General features: G+C 47.0%; 1 protein-coding gene across 1 annotated transcript in view; it reads right to left on the bottom strand.

Annotated features, from left to right (window-relative positions):
* Nucleotides 1-24,449, bottom strand: part of LCK (LCK proto-oncogene, Src family tyrosine kinase) — a 329,952-nt gene that overhangs the window by 5,652 nt on the left and 299,851 nt on the right. The window contains exons 10-12 of the mRNA XM_086955694.1: nucleotides 19,838-19,914; nucleotides 12,921-13,074; nucleotides 4,861-4,992 (exon numbers count right to left, since the gene is read on the bottom strand). Of these exons, the coding sequence (XP_086811820.1) occupies nucleotides 4,861-4,992; nucleotides 12,921-13,074; nucleotides 19,838-19,914 (363 nt within the window). The remainder of the gene's footprint in view (nucleotides 1-4,860; nucleotides 4,993-12,920; nucleotides 13,075-19,837; nucleotides 19,915-24,449) is intronic.

Below are 24,449 nucleotides of genomic sequence, written 5' to 3'. Positions count from 1 at the left end.
CCAATTTTAAGACTTGTTCATTTTTTATCTCCTTGGCTTTTCCTGCTTATAGTTGCTATTCAAATTAAGATACTGTGAAAAAACTTCAGGGTAGCTGTATATATTTTAAAGAATGTGCTGCAAGTTCTGTCTTATTCCCCACTTTAATAAATATTTATTGTCTTCCATCTTTTTATTTTCATTGTGTTAGACCTGTCAGCCCTCCCCTACATTTTTTGCCCTCTTTGCCTCCCACTGGGCCCATATTTTTGTTGGACATTAGGACTCTGGGCCCCTTACCACTGCTAAATAGTACTGAGGTGCAGGTGCTCTCCTTTAAAATCGTGATGACCCTAGAGTATCAGCTACAGGCCCTGCTACTGCAGTGAGGCCTACCCTTCATTTACATACTGGGAACCTGCATGTTCTGGGACTTTTTGCTACTGTAGCCTTTTGTCCCTGGTTGACAGACAGGTAGGAAAGGGAATACCCCAGAGCCTCCTGGATTTTTCCAGTGTTTTCCAACCCCTAGATTCTTCCAGAAAGTACCCCCCCCCCCCCCCCTTCCCGGTCACTTTAAACTGACTTTAGAGTATATTAGGGAGGGTTCTGGCCACACCTCCCTGTTACACTACTGGACCTGGGGACTCTCTGCTGGAGCGAAGCCTGCTGTGCTGGGAGGACTGCTACACTACTGAGGCTGACTGCTCTCAGGATCTGCTGCCCCAAGTTAGCTGAGCTGCCCTGCCTGCATGCTGATCTTGCCCTGCCAGAGGGGAACCAGGATTAACATCACCAGAGTGTCTCCACCAAAAGGCTAACTAATCCCCTGTTCACTGTGGGGATTGTAAAAGCCACAAGGACTGTAAGGGCTGTCTATCCCCCTGCCTGGTGGGGGATTCATAAGGATCGCTGAGTTTCCTTACTGCCTGAACTGCCTCTGCAGCACTGGGTGTGGGAGACTACCCCCACCCCTAAATCACTGCCGCTGCTTGAGGACCCTGACGGTACTGTAAAGCGCTGTGGTAGGGAAGCGCTGTGTGCCCAAGGACTCACCGCCACCGTCTGGGCTTCTGGACAAGCTGTAGACTGCAGGCACTGTGGGGAGAGAAGCGCTCTGGGCCAAAATCCCTGCTGCCGGCCTGGGTAGCCCAACTGCAACCGGCACTGCCCAGGAATCACCGCTGCCGCCCGGGACCTGAATGCCCTGGGAAGCGCTGCAGTAAAGAGGCGCCGTGGCCGGGAGGCGCTGAGGAAGGGAAGCGTTGTGGCAGTAGAATCGCCGGGGCCAGAGATCACCGCCGCCGCCTGGGAGCCTGGAGAATAGAAGCGCAGGCTTGGCCCCGCGACATCAGGGGAGCCGCGCTGGGATTGGTGCGGGCAGAGGAGTTCCCCAGTGACTGGGATCTTCCCCAGCATTGCAAATCTGCGTCCGGAAGAGAGTGAGGCGCGCTCTCCCTCTCTCTCTCTCTCAGCGCAGGCCATCAGGGAAGCTACCGAGAGTCCGGGAGGAGACAGGAGCGGACCAGGAATCTGAACACCTCAGGTAACGCGCGGCTGAAGTCCAGGATCCACGAGGGTGTAGAGTTGCCTGGGGAGGGAAGGGCGGTTTGCACACCAGCTTCTAGGGATCGGCTGCACCGAGGGACAAGGGTTACATCTCCCACCTTGAGTGACGTAGACTGGAGACTGAGCCAATTTCTGCTTGGCAGCCCCTTAATCACACGCCTGCCAGCGATGACTATGTTAACTGCTGGGGGCTATTGGCTCTGCGCCTTTTTGGTCACCCTGTTGCTAAGAACACACTGCAAACAGCCCAATAAGGGAAATAGGGTGACCCGTGCTTTACCGCTACAGTTAAAGCAATGAGTGACACGTCCTCCGTAACCTCTTGATCTGGGCATTGTGGGCACGAACCTGCTTGAGACTTTCCTTTGACATAAATGTTGTGAACTGCGCCCCCAAAGTGCCTTATACTCACAACTTCTGGGAACAGCATCTATACCACTGCATTTGGGAACTGTTTGTTATGGGTGCCCCAGTACTCTTTGGGATCAGAGGCCTGGCCTTTAAATGGCTGCAATCCTTCCTTTTGGGAAGGACACAGAGGGTACAACTGGGGGGCTCGATTTCAGAGGTGGGGCCCTTAGAGAGCGGGGTACCACAGGGCTCCGCACTGTCCCCACTTCTGTTCAATCTCTACCTACAACCTCTGATTGCATCCTTGGCCGATATGGGCTGCAGAGTCTTTAATTATGCTGATGACACTCAGCTTGTGCTGAGTGTCGATAATACAGGGGCAGCACAAATTCAAGCCCAAAACATCTTGAGGTATACCGTAAGATGGATGACGGAAAACCTGTTAAAGATCAACCCGGATAAGACCGAGGTATTGGTAATTCCATCTACCACCTCACCGTGGAGTGATCTGTACTGGCCTGCAGAGCTTGGACTAGCCCCAAAGCCAAGTGTGAACGTGAAGAGCTTGGGGATTAAACTAGACTGTGATCTGTCAATGTGCAGCCAAATATCTTCCATTGTCGGAAGCTGCACGAATATCATCAGGCAACTGAGAAAGTTAGCCCCCTTACTCTCTCAATCTATGATGCGCTCAATTGTAGCAGCAACCGTCATCTCACGGATTGACTATGGGAATGCCCTTTATCTTGGCCTCCCAAAAATGCTGACTAACAGAGTACAGGTCGTGATGAATGACGCCGCACGATTGATCTTTGGATTACCCAGAAGAACGAAGGCCTCCCCTCCACTACAAAATCTTCATTGGCTCCCTGTTAAAGAGAGGGTTGAATTTAAGAGTCTATGTATAGCTCACAAGGCGATTTACGGCCATGCTTCTGCCTACATTAAAGACCGCCTGGAGGTATATAACCCAAAGAGAACACTTAGATCATTGGATTCCCAGTTACTGGTCTGCCCCCACTACAAATTAGTAACCAAGGGAGGGAGAGCCTTCTCCGTTTTGGCCCCCCAGCTATGGAATAAGCTGCCTGAGGGGCTTCGCAGGGAGGTGAATCTTTTGCGGTTCAGAAAATCATTGAAAACATTGCTGTTTGGTAAAGCCCTGAGCGCAATGTAAACTGGTAGCTGTGTCTCTCTGAGGTGTTGAGCCAAGTTATTGTAATAACATCGATTTCCAAGCGCTTAGAGACCTGCAGGTGATTGGGCGCGTTACAAATCCAAATTAACAATAACAATAAAAATAACTCTGAGTACTGGAGAAGTGTGGCTCACTGGTTAGAGGAGGCAGACCTGGAAGCAGAGGTCAGCCCGGGACCAGGGTTCAATTCCTGGCTCTGCGGGGTCTTGAGTCCTAAAATGTCCATGGACTCGACAATTCTCGCTCCGGTGCCTACTCGATTCACGGGTTCACACTCTGCGACTCTGGGCAATAGCTTGCTTAATCTCCATAACGGACCCTCGCGGCGGGATGCCTGGCTTTCACCTTGCGGATACCCTGCCGGGTATTCGCACAGGGGAACACCAGGACGGTTTCCCTAAGCAAGCGCTTAGAAACCGGTTGGTGATTTGCGCTATATAAATTCCTGTACATTTACATTTACTCTCCCGCCAAGAGACAGCTTCTACCCGGTATTGGTGGCAATGTCCACAGAGACATTGCATATTAGGAACCTGTCATTATACGTGAAATGTTCTTATCATATTTCAGAATCTTGCATACTTTTAGATAAAGATTCCTTTACTCTTATATAAAAACTGGTGTGGTGTCCTTTTAGGAGTGCCTTTACTTTGTCACTGTCGGTTTACGCTGCACAAATACTTTACACATCGCCTCTTAAGTTACGCCTTCCTGCTGTGTGCCAAGCTACCCTGTCGGAAGCGGTGGTCCCTACCTGGAATAGGGTGCATACCCCTGCCAACTAGAGACCACTGTTCTAACACTTTGCATAGTGTGAGCCCTTAGTTTTGAATAAAACATTTAATTGTTTGGACTGTAAACTGGTTGCTTTGTAAATCGGTTCACATTCTATAATAACAATTAATATCAACCTCAGGACAGTCTCGTGGTGTTAAACTTTGAGGTTACTGAGAGCTGGGAATAGAGAAAGACAACCCTGTGTAAGGCTAAGGAAGCATCCCACAAACTGGTGATTGGGCAGGTTTTCCTAGTTTGAGAGAGAGGCGTGTGTGAGGCAAAACCTCCAGATATTTAAAATGGTAGTGACACATGGAGCCCTCCTGAGTCATTTGGTCTTGCCCATAACCTGACCCTTCCATGGGGGATTGAGCTGCCTTCTTTGTACCTCGACACATGCCTGGAGTACTTTGATAAAACCACCTCTGCACATGCTTAATCTCTTTACCCCTGTATGACAATGTGGCCCTTATGCCGTTCCCTGGAAACCCCAACCTCTTCCCCAAGACCTGGGAAGGAGCTGTACCCCTCATACACTACCCCATCATCTGCAAACTGAGACGTGGCTAATACAATATTCTCCCAAATACCACTATGTAGAATCTTCTCTCCTCTTTCCCTCCTTTTTCCTATTCAATCAAACTAACAAACGTGCATGCCCACTGCTCAAATGTATGTTTCCCTACACTAATTCACCACTAATCCTTTGGGTTCTGGAGTAGTTTGCTTCTCCCGAAAAGCGCTTCAACGCCTCGTTAAGAGTAGTAAGCGCCACATAAATACAATTACAATATTAACATGCGTTTGTCCTCCTCACCACTGTATTCCCCATATCGAGCCCTGGAGCTCCCATGTGCCCTTTTCTCACCCCAGTACAGGGCAGCACAAAGGAGAGGCAGGGAGTGGGAATGGTGCACCAGGCCCCAGGCCAGAGCCTCAGAACCAATTTATAGATTTAAAAAGCAGCCCTAAGCGTCTGCCAAGACCTGGGTAAGGAATCCGTCCGTATGTCACGATCTCTGTCAGCAGGATGCCGAAGGACCAGATGTCAGACTTGATGGTGAAAGTCCCGTAGTTAATTGCCTCCGGAGCGGTCCATTTTATAGGAAACTTGGCCCCTGGTAATGGAGAAAAAAAGAGACATTAAGGCTCACGAGAGGGAAAAGAGCACTCACAAAGGAAAGGGAGCCGAAGGGAGAGAGAAACATGGAGGAAGACGAAAAAAAAGGAGAGAGAGAGAGAGAGAGAGAGAGAGAGAGAGAGAGAGAGAGAGAGAGAGAGAGAGAGAGAAATATAACGAAGTTGGGAGATAGGCTAAGAGAGACATAGGACTTGACAGCTAGAGACTGGCAGAAAAGCAGAATGACAGCCAGCAAGATGGACAAAGGCAGGAAGCGCATAAACAGGGAGTGGGGCACAGACAGAATGGCAGGACTGTCAGATGTGAGACACAGATACACAGTCAGGGAGAGGAGGCAGACCATTGGAAAAAAGCAGCAAGTCACCCACAGGTGGATGGAGGAAGAGTGAGGCTGAAAGGCAGAAAGGGGTAGAGAGGGTGAGCAGAACCAGTGGAGAGGGAGTCATATACAGCGACAGGAACAGAGCGCTAAGATAGAGAAAATGATTTCCAAATGGAGACTCGCGTCAAGGAGAACAAGTCATATTTGGAGCGCTAAAAGAGGAAAACGTGACAGAGACCATTAGAGCAAGGCACCTAAACGTTGCCAAGCGGAGCCCCTGATCCTTTGCAAACCATTGCCACCTACCAAGGTCAACCTGTGCTTCTTCTGTGTCCAAAGTTCAACCTCTCCTACATCATCCCCGTCTCCAGCCCAAAATCAATCTTGTAACCTTTTAAATCAATGTTCTGCTTTCAAACACGAAAATAATGCTCCTGCGCAGCTGATAGATGTAAGCACGCTTGTTGAGAGGACCGGCCAGTGGCACAAACAGAATTTGCACAATACTTGTATGAGAAATAGCTCCATGAGCTAATAATGTCAGCACTGCACCTATTCACAAGTCACATTACTCAGTCCCATTAGACGTTTTATCCAGATTATCTGAATCAACATTTTCACAGTAGTATATCTTCGTGCCACTAGATGGCACCCTAAGCCCACGAGAAGACATCCGTCAAGTTCTAACTAAACAGATTGAGTCTCTGAAAAGGATGCAGTACGCGGCTTTATCTCTAATCTTAATAGTCACATATTATATAAGTAAAGTATAACTTTGGAAATTCGGCTAGGTATTACAAAGGCTGCCGATTACATGCCGATCATTTAATACTTCTGTCACCAACAAATGACGGTTTATGACAAAAGTCCGAGGGTATCATAGAAATGTGCTTCCTGAACTACGTGGTGCCTAAAATCAAGCACACCAAAGTCCAAAAAATGATATTTAAGGAAAGAAGGAGTAAGGGACACACTTTTTTAAAAGTGAGGACGAACTACTGGAACATACGATGACTGACTGACTGGACTGCAGCCACCTTACAATTTTCGGTGCCTCTGAATTTTTTTTTTCTCTTAATGCGATTTTATATAGCTCGAACTTTACCCGAAGGTGTCAGAGCGCTAAAAGGACTAGTTACATTACATAAGGTATCCCTTTAAGCAGGGCCTGTCCTAGAACTACTGGGGCCCCGGGCGAAAGAGAAGATGTGAGGCCCCTCTAATTTGCATATATATTCCAGTCGCAGCCGGCATGACTCGCGGGTGGAGGATCTCGCAGGAGTTCGGAAGGGGGGTGGAGAACAAGAAGCAGGCAGCCTCCCTCCCCTCCCCTAAGCCAATCATATTGCTGCAATGGCAGCGTTGTGATTGATCAGGAGGCCGACCAGTCAGGCGCCTATGGGGAGGCCATTTTCCCCATGTAGGCTGCATTGCAGCCTACATTGAGGAAGGCCAGAGTGCGCATGACTGGATTGGCCGAACAGTCAGCGCCCTTAGCAGTTGGCAAGGCAATCCTCTCCTGCCCTAAAACAGACCCGCCCGCCCCCAACGAAACACTTCTGCTTTCTCGCAGTGCTAGAAGCAGAAACATAAAATGGACATTTTAGCATTTTGCGTTTCTGCTTTTGCGAGAAAGTAGTGGGGTGTCGCTCATCTGCCCTAGTGAAGGAGCCGCCCTTGGTAACATCACAAGAAGTGACATCATAGAGAGTGACATCGCAGGACTATTGATCTTATTTGGCATCCCTGAAGAGACCTAACATGGATATCAGTAACATGGACAAAAAGATAAATATACAAATGAAATAAGTCCATATATTTTAAAACTGTTAAATGGATTACATTTGACTCATTAGATGGAAAAGCTAGGTGCAGGTCTCACAAAGATGTATATTATTGATCACCGGAGTTTGATGACATTTTTGTTGTTGCCGAAAATTCCTGGAGACCAGGAAGGAGGCAGCAAATGCTTTTAGAAAGATAATATATTCGCAAACATGACCCAAAGTCAGCGCTCAATGCGATCTCACCGTTTGCTCCGCCCTAGAGCCTCCCTGCTCAAGGGTCCTGTGACCTCAATGACAGAGTCACTGTTGCTCTAGGGTGTGCTGCTTCAAAGGCCTCCCCAAAAGACTTGCAGTGGGCTTCAATAGGGATTGTGGTAGACAGGCCTTCAAGGTTAACCCACACTTGCCGCTGCTAGGGTTCACCTGCTAGTGCTAAGACACCAGGGCTTCTAAGGTTGTGTGGGTCCTTGCAAGGTCTAGCATAGAAATGTGCTCCCTCAGGGAGATTGGTCTGGTGGACTGGTCATGAAGGCTGAACCTGTCTCCCCAGTTTCAAATTCGGCAGCTCTGACCATAGTGCCACATCCTCTCTCCACTGAACACCATACTACCCCACTGAGAGAAACTCGCACTGCCTTCAACTACAACCCAATTGTGCCCCGCTACTAACACCTAGAGGCGACTCATTTCAAATTAAGCACTAGACAAGAGCAATATGCTGCCTAAAAAAAAAAGTGACAACATTCTGGAAAAAGCAAACACTCATAAGGAATGTAAGATTAATTAAAGCATGAGAAATATAAGCAGGAACAACATGGTTACCTTGACGCTTTAGCACTTATTCAGAAATGAATGAGTGCTTTTGCATGAAAAGTTAAGGCCATGACTACAGGGCCGGAACGGACCTGCTTCAATGCCCATTGAATATATCCTTACAAAACAAAAGCAATATGGTTTAAAAAGACCACATTTGTGAATACAGAGCAGTGGTATGCACTTTATTTTCCAGTCCGCCCATCAAGGAGGTATTGCAGTACATCCAGAAATGGTGCACTTCCCCACCTGGGGAAAACAATGCTATTTAGAGAAAGACAAGAAAACAAAAGTAGTGCTTCTCTGGTAAACTCTGTGTAGTGGCACTAATGTGATTTGGGTGTGAATAAAATCAATCTGGCCCCTTTTCGACCCACTCTGTCTTGATTTAGTTATTTTTTACAGTTTGAATTTTTTGTTTCTCTCTTTCCCAAGGCTGCACTTTGGAAGTGAAAAATGTCACAAAAAAGATGACCTTTCCAGCAAAAAAGTGTTTCTTTTTTGCATTCATTTCACAGGGGAACAAATAAAGGAAAGGAAAAGAAAGAGGGAGTAGTGGCTACAAGGCACTGGGAAGGGGGCCCCCACACCCTGACCTTGCAGATTTCTATAGTGCTTAGAGGCCCAGGGAAAGGGGGCCCCACACCTGGACCTTGCAGCTTGCTCTAGTGCTTCGAGGCCCAGGGAAAGGGGGCCCCCTCCCCTGGGCCTGAAGCAGGAACAAGGCCTTTCTTAAAACACTGCCCCAGCACCAGTTTCTCCGGCTGCTCCCTCCTCCCCTCACCCACTGCTCCTAACCTGTGTCAGGCTGGTCCTGGAAACAAAGGGGCCTTCTGTCACCTAGCAACAAAATGCTGGTACTTAAGAGAGGTGTTGCCTCGCCCCTGACACTCTGAGCCCTAATTGATGGCCCTGCCGCTGTGACTTCCCCACTCTGTTTGTCCATCCCCCCCACCCCTGCACCCCCAGGAATGCCACCACGCGGTTGGACACCAAACATCTCGATGTGTATTGTAATGTGTGGGGAGGGGGCCCTGGTGGAGCAGGGGGGCCCCCTGCCTCTCACCTGAGCGCGAGGCCCTGGGCGGCTGCCCATGCTGCCCATGCCTAGCGCCGGCCCTGCCTTCAAGATACTAATAATACCAGCGAAAACAGCAGTGGAATTTTCTCTAAAAAATCCCAAACTATTCACTATAAATCCCTCAGTCAACTATGCTGTAGTCAAGCTTCAATATGCTTATTCAATTGTACGACACTGAAATCTCGAGACCTGCTCTGAGCCAAAATCCGTTAAACGGGCATAACTGAATTATAAAAAATGTAATCTAATATTCTCTGTATATACTTCCACTCACAGCAACACATTCACATCAAATCTTTGAAAATGTCGCTCACCTATCGATACAGAAAATGTAGCGTGGATTTCAGACCTCACGTAAACTACGGCGATTGCAAAGCGCAACATTTTAAAGGAGCCATTCGGCGAATAATGGCACAGGCCTTACAATCCAAACAACGTCATCAGGCAAAGCAACAGTGTAGCATGCCTAATGCTGGCGACTGTTACAGTTGTAGGACTGGGTGCAGAGAACTGTTTTTAGGTCTCTCCTGACCCAGCGCATGCGCTTGTCTGGCGAGACTTTTAGTGAGGGCTTAAAAAAATGCTACCATGGCTGGCCTACAGCCTGCGTGCATATGCGTGGGCGCACGCTTACGAAGCCACCCATCAGCCAACAGGTGCTCCACACATTGAGCAAGTTGACCTGCACAGTACTGAGGCGATATCGCAATCGCACCACTCGACATCGCGCGCCGCACCACTCAGGCATGCTCTGCTTATCTATCTGAACATCGGCATCTGCCCCATATCACCTTTCTTGTGCTCTAGTCTTGTAACGCACCACCTCCTATACAGCAGCCCCTCCCCCGCCGCATCTCGCGTTAATTGGAAACATCTGTTTCCTTTCGGCGTGGCGGGTGCTCGCTCGCGCACGCTCCACTTTCAAAACTGGGCTTGTTAATATAGCACTTGGTGCTTCAATTTTGCAGAGATTTAGCACTGTAAATAATAGGTCTTATTACTCACCACAGTGGTGTTCATTTTATCAACCTATGAAGACTGAAAAGAGTTGTTTATCCTCAATAATTTTCAAATCTTTGAACTTCATGTTGCATTCTTCCACAGAAGGGATGTTAATCCAGGCTGTTAATTAAGTTAATGTCAGTTTTTGCTGCCCAACTTCAGTCTAGTGCTGCCCAAGTGTATCGTTATTCAGTGGCTTACTGTGGAGATTTAGGTGTAACCTTCTAGTCACTAGTTCTGGTAAAACAGCTGCTAGTTATGCACAGGATGCCAAGAGTAGCATGTAATGTGGACGGCACAAGTTTAAGACTCTGGATCAAACATGCTTTTTTTGTACAAGAGTGATGAAATGAGTGCCGTTAAGTTGGGTTTTAATACATCTCAGTAAGCACCAGAGATGATTGTTTCTGTTGCTCAAGGTCAGTATTAATAGAAATATCTGCTTAAGCCTATACATTACACTACATATACTGTGCATCCAGGAGACATTAATTATCTTCCTGCCCTGAAGTTGATGGAGCACAACACTTACCTGGTTCCACCAAGATTCATATTTTTAGACTGGGTGATGCAAAGGATGTCTGTTGAGATCTCTGCCCTCTGCTTTCTTCTTTTGTAGTATACTGGCCAATCACTATGCAGTAATGTAAGAAAACGTAACTACCCAAAATAATATTTAGAACGGGTGTTGATTGATCAGCAGTTACTGAAAGTACTCCATGCATTCTTCATACACACACTAAGGTAACATCCTAACTTTCACTCTCCAGCCTTCCTTATTTCATTTTTTTGCTATGGTGGCAGACATAAGTGGCCTGTGGGAACCTCTTTCAAGATTCAATTGTATTTTTACTGTCGTTGCTGAGGACTGGCAGAACCTGGCCCCCATCAAAACATTGTGTCTAAAACATTTCTGTGAACAGTTGGGTTGGAGTAGCATTTTTGATGCACCAACTAAAAAGCTCTTGGTTTTCTCTCTTTTAAAGACTATCTTTATTGACATTTTAGAAAATACCTTTACAAACATCTGGTGTGGTACCATGTGTAGCACGCCTAATGCTGGCGACTGTTAGAGATGTAGGACAGGGTAAAGAGAACTGTTTTTCTCTATGCTTTGTCGGCCATTTGAAAGTAAACACCACCCAAGGGCAAACTCCCTCAGAATGTACCTCTGAACAAACAGAACAAGGTTAAATATTACAGCTGGTGAAACAGAGGCTAACATCTTGCGGGGCACAACTAAAATATATATATATATACATAATATATATATATATATATATATATATATATATATATATATATATATATATATATATATATATATATATATATATATATATAGTTATATATATATATTTATATGCAAAAGAAATCCTGTATACAAACCATGCAAGGGAACTACTTGGACATTTATTCATGAGATGAAAACAAACTACAGACTGAAAATGGACACCACTGAAATCAATTACTAGTTTTATACCTGGTGAAGATCCGATACAGGAAGTACAAGCATGAATTAAATCACAGCTGAAATATGAAATGACCATACCCAAGCCTCAAGATGCAACGAGAACAGCTCTTCTGAAAGCTAGCCTGAACGTCCTCGAATTACCAACAAGAGTATCTGAACACATAATGCCAATTCTAATCAAACAAAACGTCAGTCTCTCCAAGCTCAACCTGCACCATCGTTAAAGCACTAACACTTTATACACTCTACAGTCTAACCAAGAAACTTACAATGTCGGGATAGAGAAGAGGTTGATGCCGCACAAATCATTTTATCCTCAGCACTAAGTGATGCAAAGTATACCGGTCCTTCTCAGCTCTCTTCTGTGGGCCTGACCCATGAGGGGCTGTCTCTCCCTTGCACTCCAGGGCTCCCTTCTCCATGTCTCGCCCTTTCAGGATTTCTCTCTACATGCACACTGAACAGACCGTCTCTCCCTTCCACTGCTGGTCTCCCTCTGCTCCAGGCTGAATAGGAAGAGGCTGTCTCTCACTCTCATTACTGTCTCCTTCCCACACACTTAAAAGACCGTCTCTCATCCCCTTGCCTCATCTTTTGATCATACAGCGGTGCCACCCCATCATCCACCGTTGCCGTCACCCTCTTACCTTACACTGTCGTTGATACAAGGATGCAATCAGACAACGCCCTAACAAAGCCCACCGAAACCAAACAGTGTCCCAGGGGAGCACGTTAGGGCCGGATCCTGTCCTTGCCCTATTCCCTGCTGCTGGGGAGCCCTCTGGGGTGAGGCGATGCCTGTGGTGTCAAAAGGAAGCCCCTTTCTGCTAGATGGAGCCACCATAGCCCAGCGTCCTTCTGTCCGTGGTGTTCTAATCTACAACTCTGTACCTGGCCCTTTACTCTCTTGAAGGCACCTCCCCAGGACGTGCACTGACCTTCCCTTCTTTAGCTTTAAATTTGCAGGCCTTGCCCTATGTACTCACATTCCCTGACCCTGTACTCACCTTCCCAAGGAGTGAACTCGCCTTCCCTGGTCACGTATCCACCGTGCTTGGGTGGTGATGGTGGGTACACGACCATTGAAAGCAAGTACAAGTCAGGAGATGAATACATGGGTAAAGAAGTTGGGAACATAGCCATGGGAGTTGAGTGCATTGCCTAAGAAGGTGCTGACACAGCAAGGGAATTAGAGTATATCGCTAAGGCATCTGAGTATGCAGCCATGAAACGTGGCCTCCCAAGGACCTTGCACTCTCCTTCCCAGACAATGTACTCACCTGGACTACCATGGATTCAACTTCCATGTCCATGGACTCACCGGCCATGATTTTCTACTTGCCTTCCAAACACATGTATTCACCTTCCTTAGCCATGTACTTACCTTCACTCACTGTGTACTCGCCTTCCCATCCCATGTACTCACCTTCCCTGGCGGTGTATTCATCGTCCTTGATTAGACGCGCCAGGCCAAAGTCGGCGATCTTACAGCTCAGGGTCTCGGACACCAAAATGTTGGCCGCTCTCAGGTCGCGATGAATGTAATTCTTGCGCTCGATGAAAGCCATTCCTTCAGCCACCTGCAGGGCGGTGACAGAGAGAAGGGCAAAAGGTGAGTGAGAAGATAGAAAATAACTCTTTTCAACTTTAAGGAACAGTGTGAGGTCGAGGGGGGCTGAGAATGGACTTTTTGTTGTATAAACCCTGGCTGGCTTTTATCCACAGACGCTTAATGATCCCATAGGGGACTAGACTATTTTGGAAAATAACTTGTTGGCTTTAAAGCCGTGTTTTAAGAGTGAAGATGATTCTGTACACACAGGGTTGTAAGCTCGCCTTTATATGTGTTGTGGTATCAGTGTTCATTATCCTTTTCTTCTAAGTTGGGGTTAACATTTGCCAGTTTCGGCCTATCCATTCTGAATCTGTAGAAACAGATTCAGAAGCAGAGCAGAGCAACGAGACCCCCCCCTGGACTCTGAGGGACAAAGTAAAGATGGGGATAAACTCGAGAATGCTACAGAACTTTAAATAACAGTGAGGATGAGGAGAACTGACAACTCTGATGAAGTTGGCAAAGCAGTACGAGAAAGAGGAAAGGGGCCTGGGCTCTTCTGAAGTGTCTGGGGCAGCTTAGGCGGTAGAGGGATAAGCGTTCTGCATTTATTTTGAGGGACAGGGAGAGGACAAGAAGGAGGCAGGGAACTCCTCTGACCTTTGCGGGACAGAGTGAGAAGTTGGTGGGCCAAGAGCCCTCCTGACCTGTGAGGAACAGTGAGGTGGAGGAGAACTAACAATTCTTCTGCAGTCAGACGTGCAGTGTGAGAACCCGTAGGAGGCTGAGACCTCTCCTGAAATGTGGGGGTGCCTTAACACAGAGAAGGTGTGAGGACATTCTGTTCCTTTGATGGACTGGAAGGGGGGGGAAGAAGGATGCCAAGGATCTCTCCTGAACTTGGACGGACAGTGTGAGGATGAGGAGGAGGATGGAAGCCTCTCCCAAACTTTGAAGACACTGTGAGGAGGAAGAGGGACAAGAACTCTCCTGCACTTTGTGGAAGGGCGCAAAGACCAGGAGGGGCGGAGAACTTTTGTGAACTTTGAGAATTGGGGCAGTTACACTGAGACCATCAAGTGAGCAGTATCTTCAGGAGAGACTTGAAAGAAAATAGACAATCTAAGAAGTACTATAGAGAGAGTGAACGTTGTGTTGACCCATTCTGGGAGTAGCCTTTGTGTTTCACCTAACAGAGAGTTTTTAGATTTCTGGGTGTAAAATACCTTTTGTCGGAAATACCAAGAACTTATGGCCACAGAGCCTTTCCTTGCTTCCATTGGTTACGTTATTGTCACTCTCATTTACTTGCTTCTTAACCCCTTGCATGCTGATGACGGCCCCAGTCCGTCATGCATCACGGTGCTCGTGTGCTGATGACGGCTGGGGGCCGTCATGAACCCGCCCACTCAATGAAAGTGCCGCACAGGCGCAGAATTGCGACCGCATGCAAGGTGTTAATCAATGGGTTTCCGTCCACTTCCTATGTTCGCCTCTTCCCTCAAGACTAGCCTCATTACCAACCTTTTAAATGGCTGACACATCCTTTCACAGCTTACTTTTAAAGAACTACTTTTATATTAAGCACTCCATGAGAATGTATTTGTTTCCTGTCACTCTACCTCATGGGCTTCTCTTCGCAAAATACTGAGGGCCTCATTTACTACATTTTGACGCAGGGCTGCCAGTGCTTAATTTGAGCTAGTGGTTTTCGATGCTTGGCACCAGCACTTAAATTGTCAACAATGGTGCTTGGGAGATTCTACCATAAATTTAGAGATGACCACAACACAGCCAATAATTCATTGAATATACATCAAAATCAACTATTGCCTGCCACCCAAGCCTTTCTTATAGCTTTGGGGGCCTGGAATCGTCCTAACTGCCACACTTAAAGGAGTGTGATGTTTAGTAGTTGTGTTGTTACTATCACTGACAGCACGACCCAGCCCCGGAGCCACTTCCCGTGCCTAACGCCTATGCCCTTTCATCCCCCTCGCATGAACAGGCCCATCGATAACCTCCTCCCCTGCTCCTGGCTGTTCGATCCGGTCCCAGGCAATAACCAGCGGATACAGTTTATTACCCCCGTACAGTAGAAACTCGCTCCCCATCAAAGGGGTCGGAATTAAACAATGACACAACCCTCCTAGATCTGACCGATTCTGCATACTTCAGACCCTGCCGGAATGCCCAGCTGCGCGATAACAATCACCTGCTGAGACCGGGGTGGGGGACATTTGCTGTTGGGTATGTGTGGGAACAAGTTGGAAGCGGGGATTCCGGGGATGTAATAAACCACTGTCAGGAATGTGTTACCCTCCAATAAACAGTCAAGATTGTGTATAAAAGGCTATGCCACAGAGATACAGTTAGAGCACCTCGAGAAGACATTTCGTTTGTCCGAATTGACGTGTTCTCCTCCGGAGAAATAAACCTGTTCATCGCTTTCCAGTTTGCCAGCGCCTGCCTCTTTATTTGATTAGCTAATAATTGAGTAGATCAGAGGCGATTAACGCCAAAGCAGTGATTGATGATAACTAGAGAAAATCTGCTTTTCTACAGGCAGATTGTACCTTGATTATTATATCATACCCCAGATTCCTAGAGATTTCAGGGTCACCCTTGTTTTTCTGCCTACAATTTCATAAAGACACAGTGCTATTCACAAATCACCCTCGTGTTTGTTTTTTTATTTTTTGCTGTTATGTTAAAATGTTAGATTAACTGCTTTTTGTTCACAAAGTAAAGACATGCATGCACACACAATAAGGATACAAACCTTTTTATCAAAAGGATCTACAATGCAATATTGTGCTGTAAACACCTTTCAGCAGCACCAGTTACAATGCAAACTTCATCCTCTGACTCCTTTTCATAACACTCTTTTTTGAAGGCACAGATTAACTCTATTAAAGCAGGCTCTTCAGCAAAAGAGCTTCCATATTTTGAAGAGCAAGATGTTGTTTCATTAAAGTATTTTATTCCCAGGACAACTGTGGCAACACACACAAAGTCGTCCAACTATTACTAAACACTTGCCCTAATAAAAAGAGAGACCTACTGGCTTTAGAAATGCTTGTTTAATTGTATGGTCAGTAGGCCAGCAATGAAAATATTTGCACTGTTACTGCATCCTGGTATACTCCTCTCACGGTCCCAACAGTTCATAAAAAGAGATCAGACTAGAGGTGGCCATGACTTTTCTGCATCTCGTTCACACTCTTTAGGGACGCAAGAGCCATGTCAAGTTGTCAATTCGCATCCTAATGTGTAGGGGGATACAAAGCACACCTGAACACAAAGCACACCTTTCTGAATAAAACATGCCAACTCACTGTAGCCACAGTAGTTGTCATTATTGTATTTTTTCTGAATTAAGAGCTCCTTTTACTGAGCATTTTTAACAATGGATATGGACAGTGTTTAGTTTGTAAAAGAACGAGTGCGGGTACTCAAAAGTGTGCTCAGAAGCCAGAGATTGGCAGGACGAATACCAAGGCTATGTAGTCTTAAATCCACCCAAGGCCTCTATAACCCTCTGCTAGACACTCCCTGGCCCTTTATTTCACTCCTGCTTTCTCTCTTTTTAGGGCTAGGCATAGTTTGCGAAGTAGCGCTACGCGAAGTGCACTTCGCGAGCTAAGCGTAGCACTACGCGAACTGCGTGGTAACCTGTTCGCACTGTGCAAGATGCCGTTTTCAATGATTGCACAGTGCGGACAAGCATCCGGCACTGTGCAATCATTGAAAACGGCATCTTGCACAGTGCGAGCTGTAGTTTTCTGCCGCTCGAGTACATTTTTACTCGAGCTGCAGCTTTATCAAAGCGGACTGGTAGTTTCTCATCGCGAACGGTCGCAAGCATACGTGACCACTCGCAATGAGAAACCTGACCTCTCCGCGTTGAGAATCTCGCCGGTAGGTTTCTTTTCCACGTTTGCGATCGGCAACTTGATGTTGCTGATCGCAAACCAGGAAAAAGTCTTGCCGGGATGTCATTTTGCTTGCTCACGGTCGCCAACTTGACGTTGAGGACCGCGAGGAAGCAAAAAATGACCGCTGCACTACGCTATGCTACGAGTGTTTGCACTGTGCTACGTGCAGTTCGTGTAGTGCGAAGTAGCGCAAACTTCGCAAACTACACGAGCGTAGCGTAGTGCTTTGCCCAGGGTTATTTGTGATGGTTTTTCTGCCTTCCTCTTCCTCCTTCTTTCCACATTGTTGTGTTTCTCTCTTGTTCTCAGTAAATTTCTAGAGAGGAAAAAAATTGCTGGTTCCCAAAAATGAGTGCATGTGGACCCCACCTGGAACCGCTATCTCAAATTAAGCACTGGCTATGGAGCTGTGAAAAAATGTGCTCATCTTCACAAAGAAGGCTTCCAGCATTAGCACAGAATAGGAGAAATGCCACTGCCCTGGAAAGAAAGCAGTTAAGAAATGAATGGAGAGCAGACCGTGCTGGTCAACCTAAAGTACTGCTGACTCCATTTTAAAAAGCAAAAAGAAAACAATAATGTGCTGAAATACATACTGTTAATATTAAATTAACGATCGATCTCGCCACATTTCCACTGAAATGTTTTCTGTTCATTCGTAGGTTGGGATATTTTAAATGGCCAAGTAAAAATGCTAGGGACATAGATATAGCACCTATTTCCTCCATAGACTTGCTCATTCTTTTAAGAGTTTATCTTTCAGTTTAACACGTTGTTATCTGTTTTGGATTGTGCTTGAGAGATCCTTATTATTAGGGCTCACGGATTCGTGGTATTTGTTTTTTTAACACTTACATCTGTATTTATCCATATTTATTTTTTGATCATTTTATCTGTATTTATCCACATTTTATTTTGTTAACAGCAAAAACAGAAGATGCAGCTAGTATTCTGTCACCTTTATTTCAATAGGCAATGCATGCTTGGTTCTTATAGGTTTAGATAGATTTATGTAGAATGGTAAATGGGTTACTGCTTTTAACTCAAAGATGATTTTGTTACTTGCAGTTAATAAATTGCAGTCCTTCTAATGGAACCCTCACTGTCTTATGCAACACATCATATACATTGGTTTACACACATATGATTTATTGTCAATGTATGATGTAAAGCGCTCAAAGCTTTGCATTATAATGAGCAGGGCTATAGCGCTATAAAAGAAATAAAACAAAATAGTGGAATTTAAATTGTTATTTGTGTACATATTGGGACAGATCAAAACATCCAACATTCCTACAATGCATGCAAATCTCCAGGCCCAGGGACTGAACAAAGTCAAAAGCAGGCCTCTCTTAACTACCTGTGAGGTGATAAGCTGTGTGCATTTGTTTTGCCTCAATTGCTTCTAGGTTTGCGTCTTCCTCCTCACCACTCTCACCCTCCAATAGCTCCTAGCCAGCACACTTAAACAAAAGGAGGCCTGATGGCCCCTAATGTCGACCTTTGTTATGGGCTCAGCAGAAATTTGATAAGACCTCTCCCCATCCTGCACTCGGACAGGCTCCCTCGCAAACGGCAGCAAAGGTATTTTTCCGTTTCTATTTCTATTTATAAATACAGACGAAGGAGAAATATTTTTCCGTCTGTATTTATATGAAAAATAAACGGAAAACCGGGAGCCTTACTTATTGTTGATGTCCTGCCATTGTTATTTCTTCTCTTTGATAAGTACCTCCCTGAATTGAACTGCAGTGAATATAGTTTATCATACAATCAACAGATGATAACAAAACGTGTTAAATAAAACATATTTAATAATGGCATCAATAAATGGGTGTAAATTTGGAAATAGGACAGAGATCCATCCGTTTACTATTGTGATTTGCACATAGCACTAACCTGATACAAGACATTAGCATCCAAAATCAAACAAACTTAAAATGGTTCCAATGGTTGTAGAGAATAACACTAAGCTAGCTTTTTGACCACTAAACGAAACATTTAGGCCCTCGATTTAAAGAGGTCGAAACAGAATGAGGCCCTGATAGGGTTCATTCAGTTAGAAGAAAGGGTAGTGTGAGTCACAGAGTACATCCCCCAGTGTAGAGATTCATGCAGTTGCTGGTAACTACTGTGCAGTTCATTGTCACTTTCATGCGACACTCGCAACATGACTAGGTGACCACCTCATTCAATGGCATATGGTCACTGTTTCTAGTCCGTGGCTTTTTTGTGACAAACCAAAGCATCTTGCATGTTATAGTCTTGATTGACCTCAATTGAGTGAATTAGAGTGTCACGACTGATAGCAGTGATTCTTGGGTTGAACACCCAACACTCATTTACTACCAAATGCTGCTCACTCACCTGCATGCACCGCCTAACTTGTTCTGTCGATAGTGTCTCAAACATCCACTCTCACTCGCTGGGAGACAACCCCTCAATCACTCACAGAACTCCTCTTATATACACACATACACTCATATTTACTCACATTCATATTCTTACCCAACGTCTCTCACTTGAAAGCACATGCTCAATCACAGAGATGCACACACTCGCTCCCTCAGATACCCGCTCGTACATGCACACACTCACTCATTGTAAACACATGCTCAATCCCACACATACACACTCTCACTCACAAGGCTACCCTTTCATTTACTCACACACACTCACTTGCTGAAAAGTGTTCACACACACCTTCACTCACTTGCAGACATATTCTCACTCACACACCCTCTCCCTCTTGCAGAAACAAGAACACCCGCTCCCACTCACTTATAGCCACATTCACTCACAAACATCCTATTATTCACTGACTCAGACCGACTCCTTCATAATTCTCACCTGCGCCGACATGTCGATGAGTTTGTGAATGGTCAGCTGGAATCCTTCATCAGTTTTCAAAAAATCCACCAGGCTGCCTGCAAAACAGAGACATCCTCAGTCAGCCATAGGATCTACCGTACCGTCTACAGAGGTTGAAGGGGGCAGGATCTATTGGGAAGGCCGTTCCCAAGTTTTTTTAAAAAACTTTTATCAAAACAGTTTCCATATATTTGGTAAAGAACAACCGTTCCTGCACTGTTGATGACAACCTTGAGTTGCTTCAGGTTAAAGGGAAAGAAAGGTTCTCCAGCACTGTGAAGATGAATGAACTTGCATTTTCTTTTACTTGAGGTGGGTGCATTGTTTTATACACGCAGGTACAGCTAGGTAATGTCCAACACTATAGTCAAAGGATATTTTTTTCTTGTTATTTGTGTGTCATACTCAAGCTTTTAGCACCCCCCACCCTACCCCTCCCCCGCCCCTCCGCCCCACCGAAACTCCCTCCACGGCCGTGGTTGCCCAATACTCCCCGACCCTGCCTCCATGTGTGCTCAGGATCCTAGTTCCCATATTTTATTTTATGCCCCTTGTTAGACTTGTCTGGCCTTTTGCGTAGCCCCACCTATTAATTATTTATTTTGTCCCCTTTTTGCCCCTCATACCCTTCTCATCTTTTTGTGTCCACTAGATTTTTATGGTGTTGGCCTGGGGGATAGATGCTCTTTTGCCCTCATGGTTTTTCACCTTAGGCCTAGGTGCCTTTCCTGACAGGAATTCACCTAGATATACAAAATGGTGGTTTTCAACTGTCACAACTGTCACACCTGAGATCTGTCCCATAGGATAGAATAGGGCATTCCAGAACCTTCTGGTCCCTTCTGGACCTCTGAGGGTGAGCCTATATAAGGCGGAATGCTGGGCAGCCATTTTGTCTTGCAGAGTAGGCTGGCTGGAGTTAAGGCTGTAGCATAAGGCGGGGGTAGGATCATCAGAGGGTTGACCTCCCATTGTAGGGACACTCCTTACTGGTTCACCACCCTTCTCCCCTTGTAGTTGCTGACCTGACCCTGCCTGAGGAAATCCTGTAGACCCTGGGCACCTGTTCTCATCCGGTCCCAGAGGAAAGAGTGGGTGAGGGAGGTTGCACTGGAGTGAAGCTCCTTCCACTGCCCAGTGAGGAAAAGGGTCCTGGTGCAGATTAAAAGAGAGGGATTCCGGTGTGCCTTTATCAGAAGCCACGAGAACAGAGAGAAAAGGAGGGCTCATCAGGCATCCAACCGAGCCCCCCCCCCCCTCTGTTGTTACCTGTTGTGTTGATTCGCCTCATCAGGGGTAGTGGGATTATCCTGGTTGGGGGCTAGAACCGAGTGCCTGGCGCAGTGTCGCCGAGTGAACTGGCCGCGTAGTGAAGGCTGCCCCCATCTCTCTGTGCCTGGTGACTGAGGCGGTAGGATCGCTTGTGGAATTTCATTCCCCCCGCACTGCGCAGGCCCTGCTGACTGAACGCGAGTCCCGGAGCGTGGGCGGAACCCGAGGAGGAGGTCCCGCGAAGCTGAGCAGACTCCGTCCTTGAGCCACTACTCACCCGCGCATGCCCGGTCGCGCCGCTTCCCTCAAGGAAGGCGGAGTTACCACCGGTGGAGGAAGCGGGCGGGAGGCGAGCATCGGCTCTTCTCCGCTTGTGTGCCCCTCTTTCCCCGCTCTAGCTCCAACAAGGAGGAGCTGTTTTAGCGGGAGAGGAGGGTCGAGGGGCCGACAGGCCGTGTCAAGTGCCTGGTGTGGTCTGGTTCCTTCCCCCTGACGATCGGAGACACAGGCCCAGTGGGCTCAACACAAAGAAGTAAGGAGTGAATGAGAGGGGGAAGTTGGAGGCCGTAGATTTTCTATTAGAGGAGCAGAGACTATCGGTTGGCCACACGAGGATTGAGCTAAAGTGGGCAGAACCCTTCAAGACTTCTACAAAGATCATTTTAGACCTGTTGTTGAATGCTGACTGGATATCATTGGTGAATAAACCCCCTTGAGACAGTTCTAGAGAAGAGCTTGCACAGAATAAGTGGGGTGGGAAGTACTAGCCATCTCTCCTTGGTGCCATAGGTGTGGAGGGTAAATGGTAATAACCTCTATTAGAGGAGTCAAGTCTAGCTAAGTTTTTAAGGTGTGCAGACACTGCTCCCTGAAAACCAATGTAATGTGCTTTTAAGCTGGAAAGTTGAATAGTGAGATATCTTTGCAACTTTGAAGAAATTAATAACTTCACCGTTTGAATGTATTGTATTGAACTGTGCTATTAGAGGATAAATAATAGACAAGAGAACAAAGTAATATTTTTATAAAACAACCCGTATTTTCACACAAAAGTTGGTGTAGTGTTTCTTTTTGAGTGGAATTGCTGTGAGTTACTGCTGGGTGGTATGCAACCTTTACACATGAGCCTCTGATATTGACAGTCTTACCCTAGGCCAGGCTACCCTAGGTGACCTGACAACTCTAGGTCCAACATATTGGTATCTAGCGGTGGGATGTTGACTGTGGTTGCGACTACTCTGCAGTAACTAAGTGTAATCCACTAACCTACACCTGGAGTTTTCTCCTAGCGGCCTTCCTAATTGTTACTTTTGCTTTTTCCAAATTTATTCCTGGTGGTGGGGTGGAGGTAGCTTCAGGTTGCCCTTGTAACTCTATTCTTTTTGTGTGTTTGACCTTGAATTGCCTTTAGCAAAATGGAATTTCCACTGTAAGAACTGGACACTTATTCTGTGGCCCAGCTAAAGGATTTCTGCCAACAAATGGGGGTGTTCTTTAAGCGTGGTGCTAAGAAGGGGGAACTCCAGACCAGTTTGAGGGCTTGGGTGGAAGCACGCAGAGAAGGGAAGGAGGAGGATGAGGGGACAGACCGGGACATGGTCATAGAGGTAGAGGGATTATTCCACCCTGAGGTGGAAAACCTACTCCCAGGACCAATGACCTACTCTAGGAGGGGCAGTAGTGTCTCCGGGGGAAGCTTGACCGAAGCGGAACTCACCAACAGGAGGGAAATGAGGCAACTGAAATGGGAGTTGGCCAGACTAGAACAGGAGAGGGAAGAGCGGAGAATGGCTCATGAATTTAAACTAAAAGAGTTAGAACTCCAGGCCCTGCAACGGGGACCCTCTCCTACTCCGAATGGTGGCAGCGAATCTAGAGAACCAACCAGGGAGTCCAGACCCTACTTGCCAAAGGACATAGTTGCCAGCTATAGTCAGGGGATAAGATAGCCAAATGGCTGGCTGCTTATGAGGTCTCCTTAAGAGCCCATGGGATCCAGGAGAAGCACTGGGGGGGTGGGTTGTATAAGTATATGCCTCCTACTGGTCGAGACACCTTGTTAGCCTTAGAACCGGAGGAGCAGACCAACTACCCCACCATAAAGCTAGCATTGATCAGGAAGTTTGGGCTAACCCCAGAGAAGTATCGCCAAAAGTTCAGGGGGAGCCACAAGTTAAGCACCCAGAACTGGGTGGATTTCCTGGATTATGCGAGGAAGGCATTGGAGGGCTGGGTACAGGGCAGTGAGGTGAAGGATTATGAGGGGTTGTATGATCTATTTTTGAAAGATCATCTACTCGAGAAATGCTTTCCCGAGCTGCGCCAACACCTGGTGGACAGCAAGCTGACCAACCCCCGGAAGCTTGCAGAGGAGGCGGACATCTGGGCAAGTACCCGGGTGTCCTCAAAGGGGACTGGAGGGGATTCCCAAAAGGCCGGACAGGGCACCCCTCAGAAGAAGGAGGGGGGAGATAAAAAGCGGGAGTTCTCTAAAGGTCCCCTAAACAGTTTCCAGGGAAAGGGAACAGGTTTCACCCCTAAGGCAAATCCGCCAAGAAACCCTCATCCTGGCCAAAGCCAGCAGCCAAGGGTTGTCCATTGCTTCGAGTGTGGTGGTGTTGGACATTATAAGGGAGATGTCAGATGCCCAAAGAGACCACCCCCTCCCACCGGAGGAAAAGCCCCAGGAGTAGCTAGTGTAGCGCTTGGGGAGGAGTTGCCCTTAGATAAGGGGGGTGAGTGGGCGGGTGTCACCTTAGTGTCCCTGGGAGAACGGGAGATGGTTCCTAAGATCCAGGTGCCCCCAAATACTACCAAGTATGGGCAGTGGATCACCATCAATGGCCAGAGAGGGGAGGCTCTGAGACATACAGGAGCCAGTATGACTATGGTGAGAAGTCAACTGGTGTCTCCAGAGCAGGTGATTCCAAATGTACTCCACCCCGCCGCGATGGCTGACGGCAGAATGGGCCACTATCCTGTGGCTGAGGTTCCTTTTGAGTGGGAAGGGGTTGCAGGTTCACTTTGTGTTGCCGTAAGCCCTGCCGTGCCAGTTGATTGTCTGCTGGGGAATGACATGGAGCACAATGCTTGGAGAGAGGTGGAATACCGGACGCATTCAGCGATGCTGGGTACACCTGAATGGGCTTGTGTGAGCACAAGGTCTGCGACTGCCCGGAGAGGGAGTTCGCCTGGGTTGGAGCCTGGAACAATGGCCCAACCCGCTGCCAAAAAGGGACAGACCCGAAGACAGGAGAAGCCTGCTTCGGCTTCCACACCCCATGTGACAGATCTGCCACCTGCGGTGGTGGACCAGGAG

This window comes from Lissotriton vulgaris, chromosome 2_1, assembly GCF_964263255.1.
Source record: "Lissotriton vulgaris chromosome 2_1, aLisVul1.2, whole genome shotgun sequence".
Lineage (NCBI taxonomy): Eukaryota > Metazoa > Chordata > Amphibia > Caudata > Salamandridae > Lissotriton > Lissotriton vulgaris.
The sequence above is the reverse complement of the archived record's forward strand: the minus strand, read 5'-3'. Positions and strand labels throughout refer to the sequence as shown.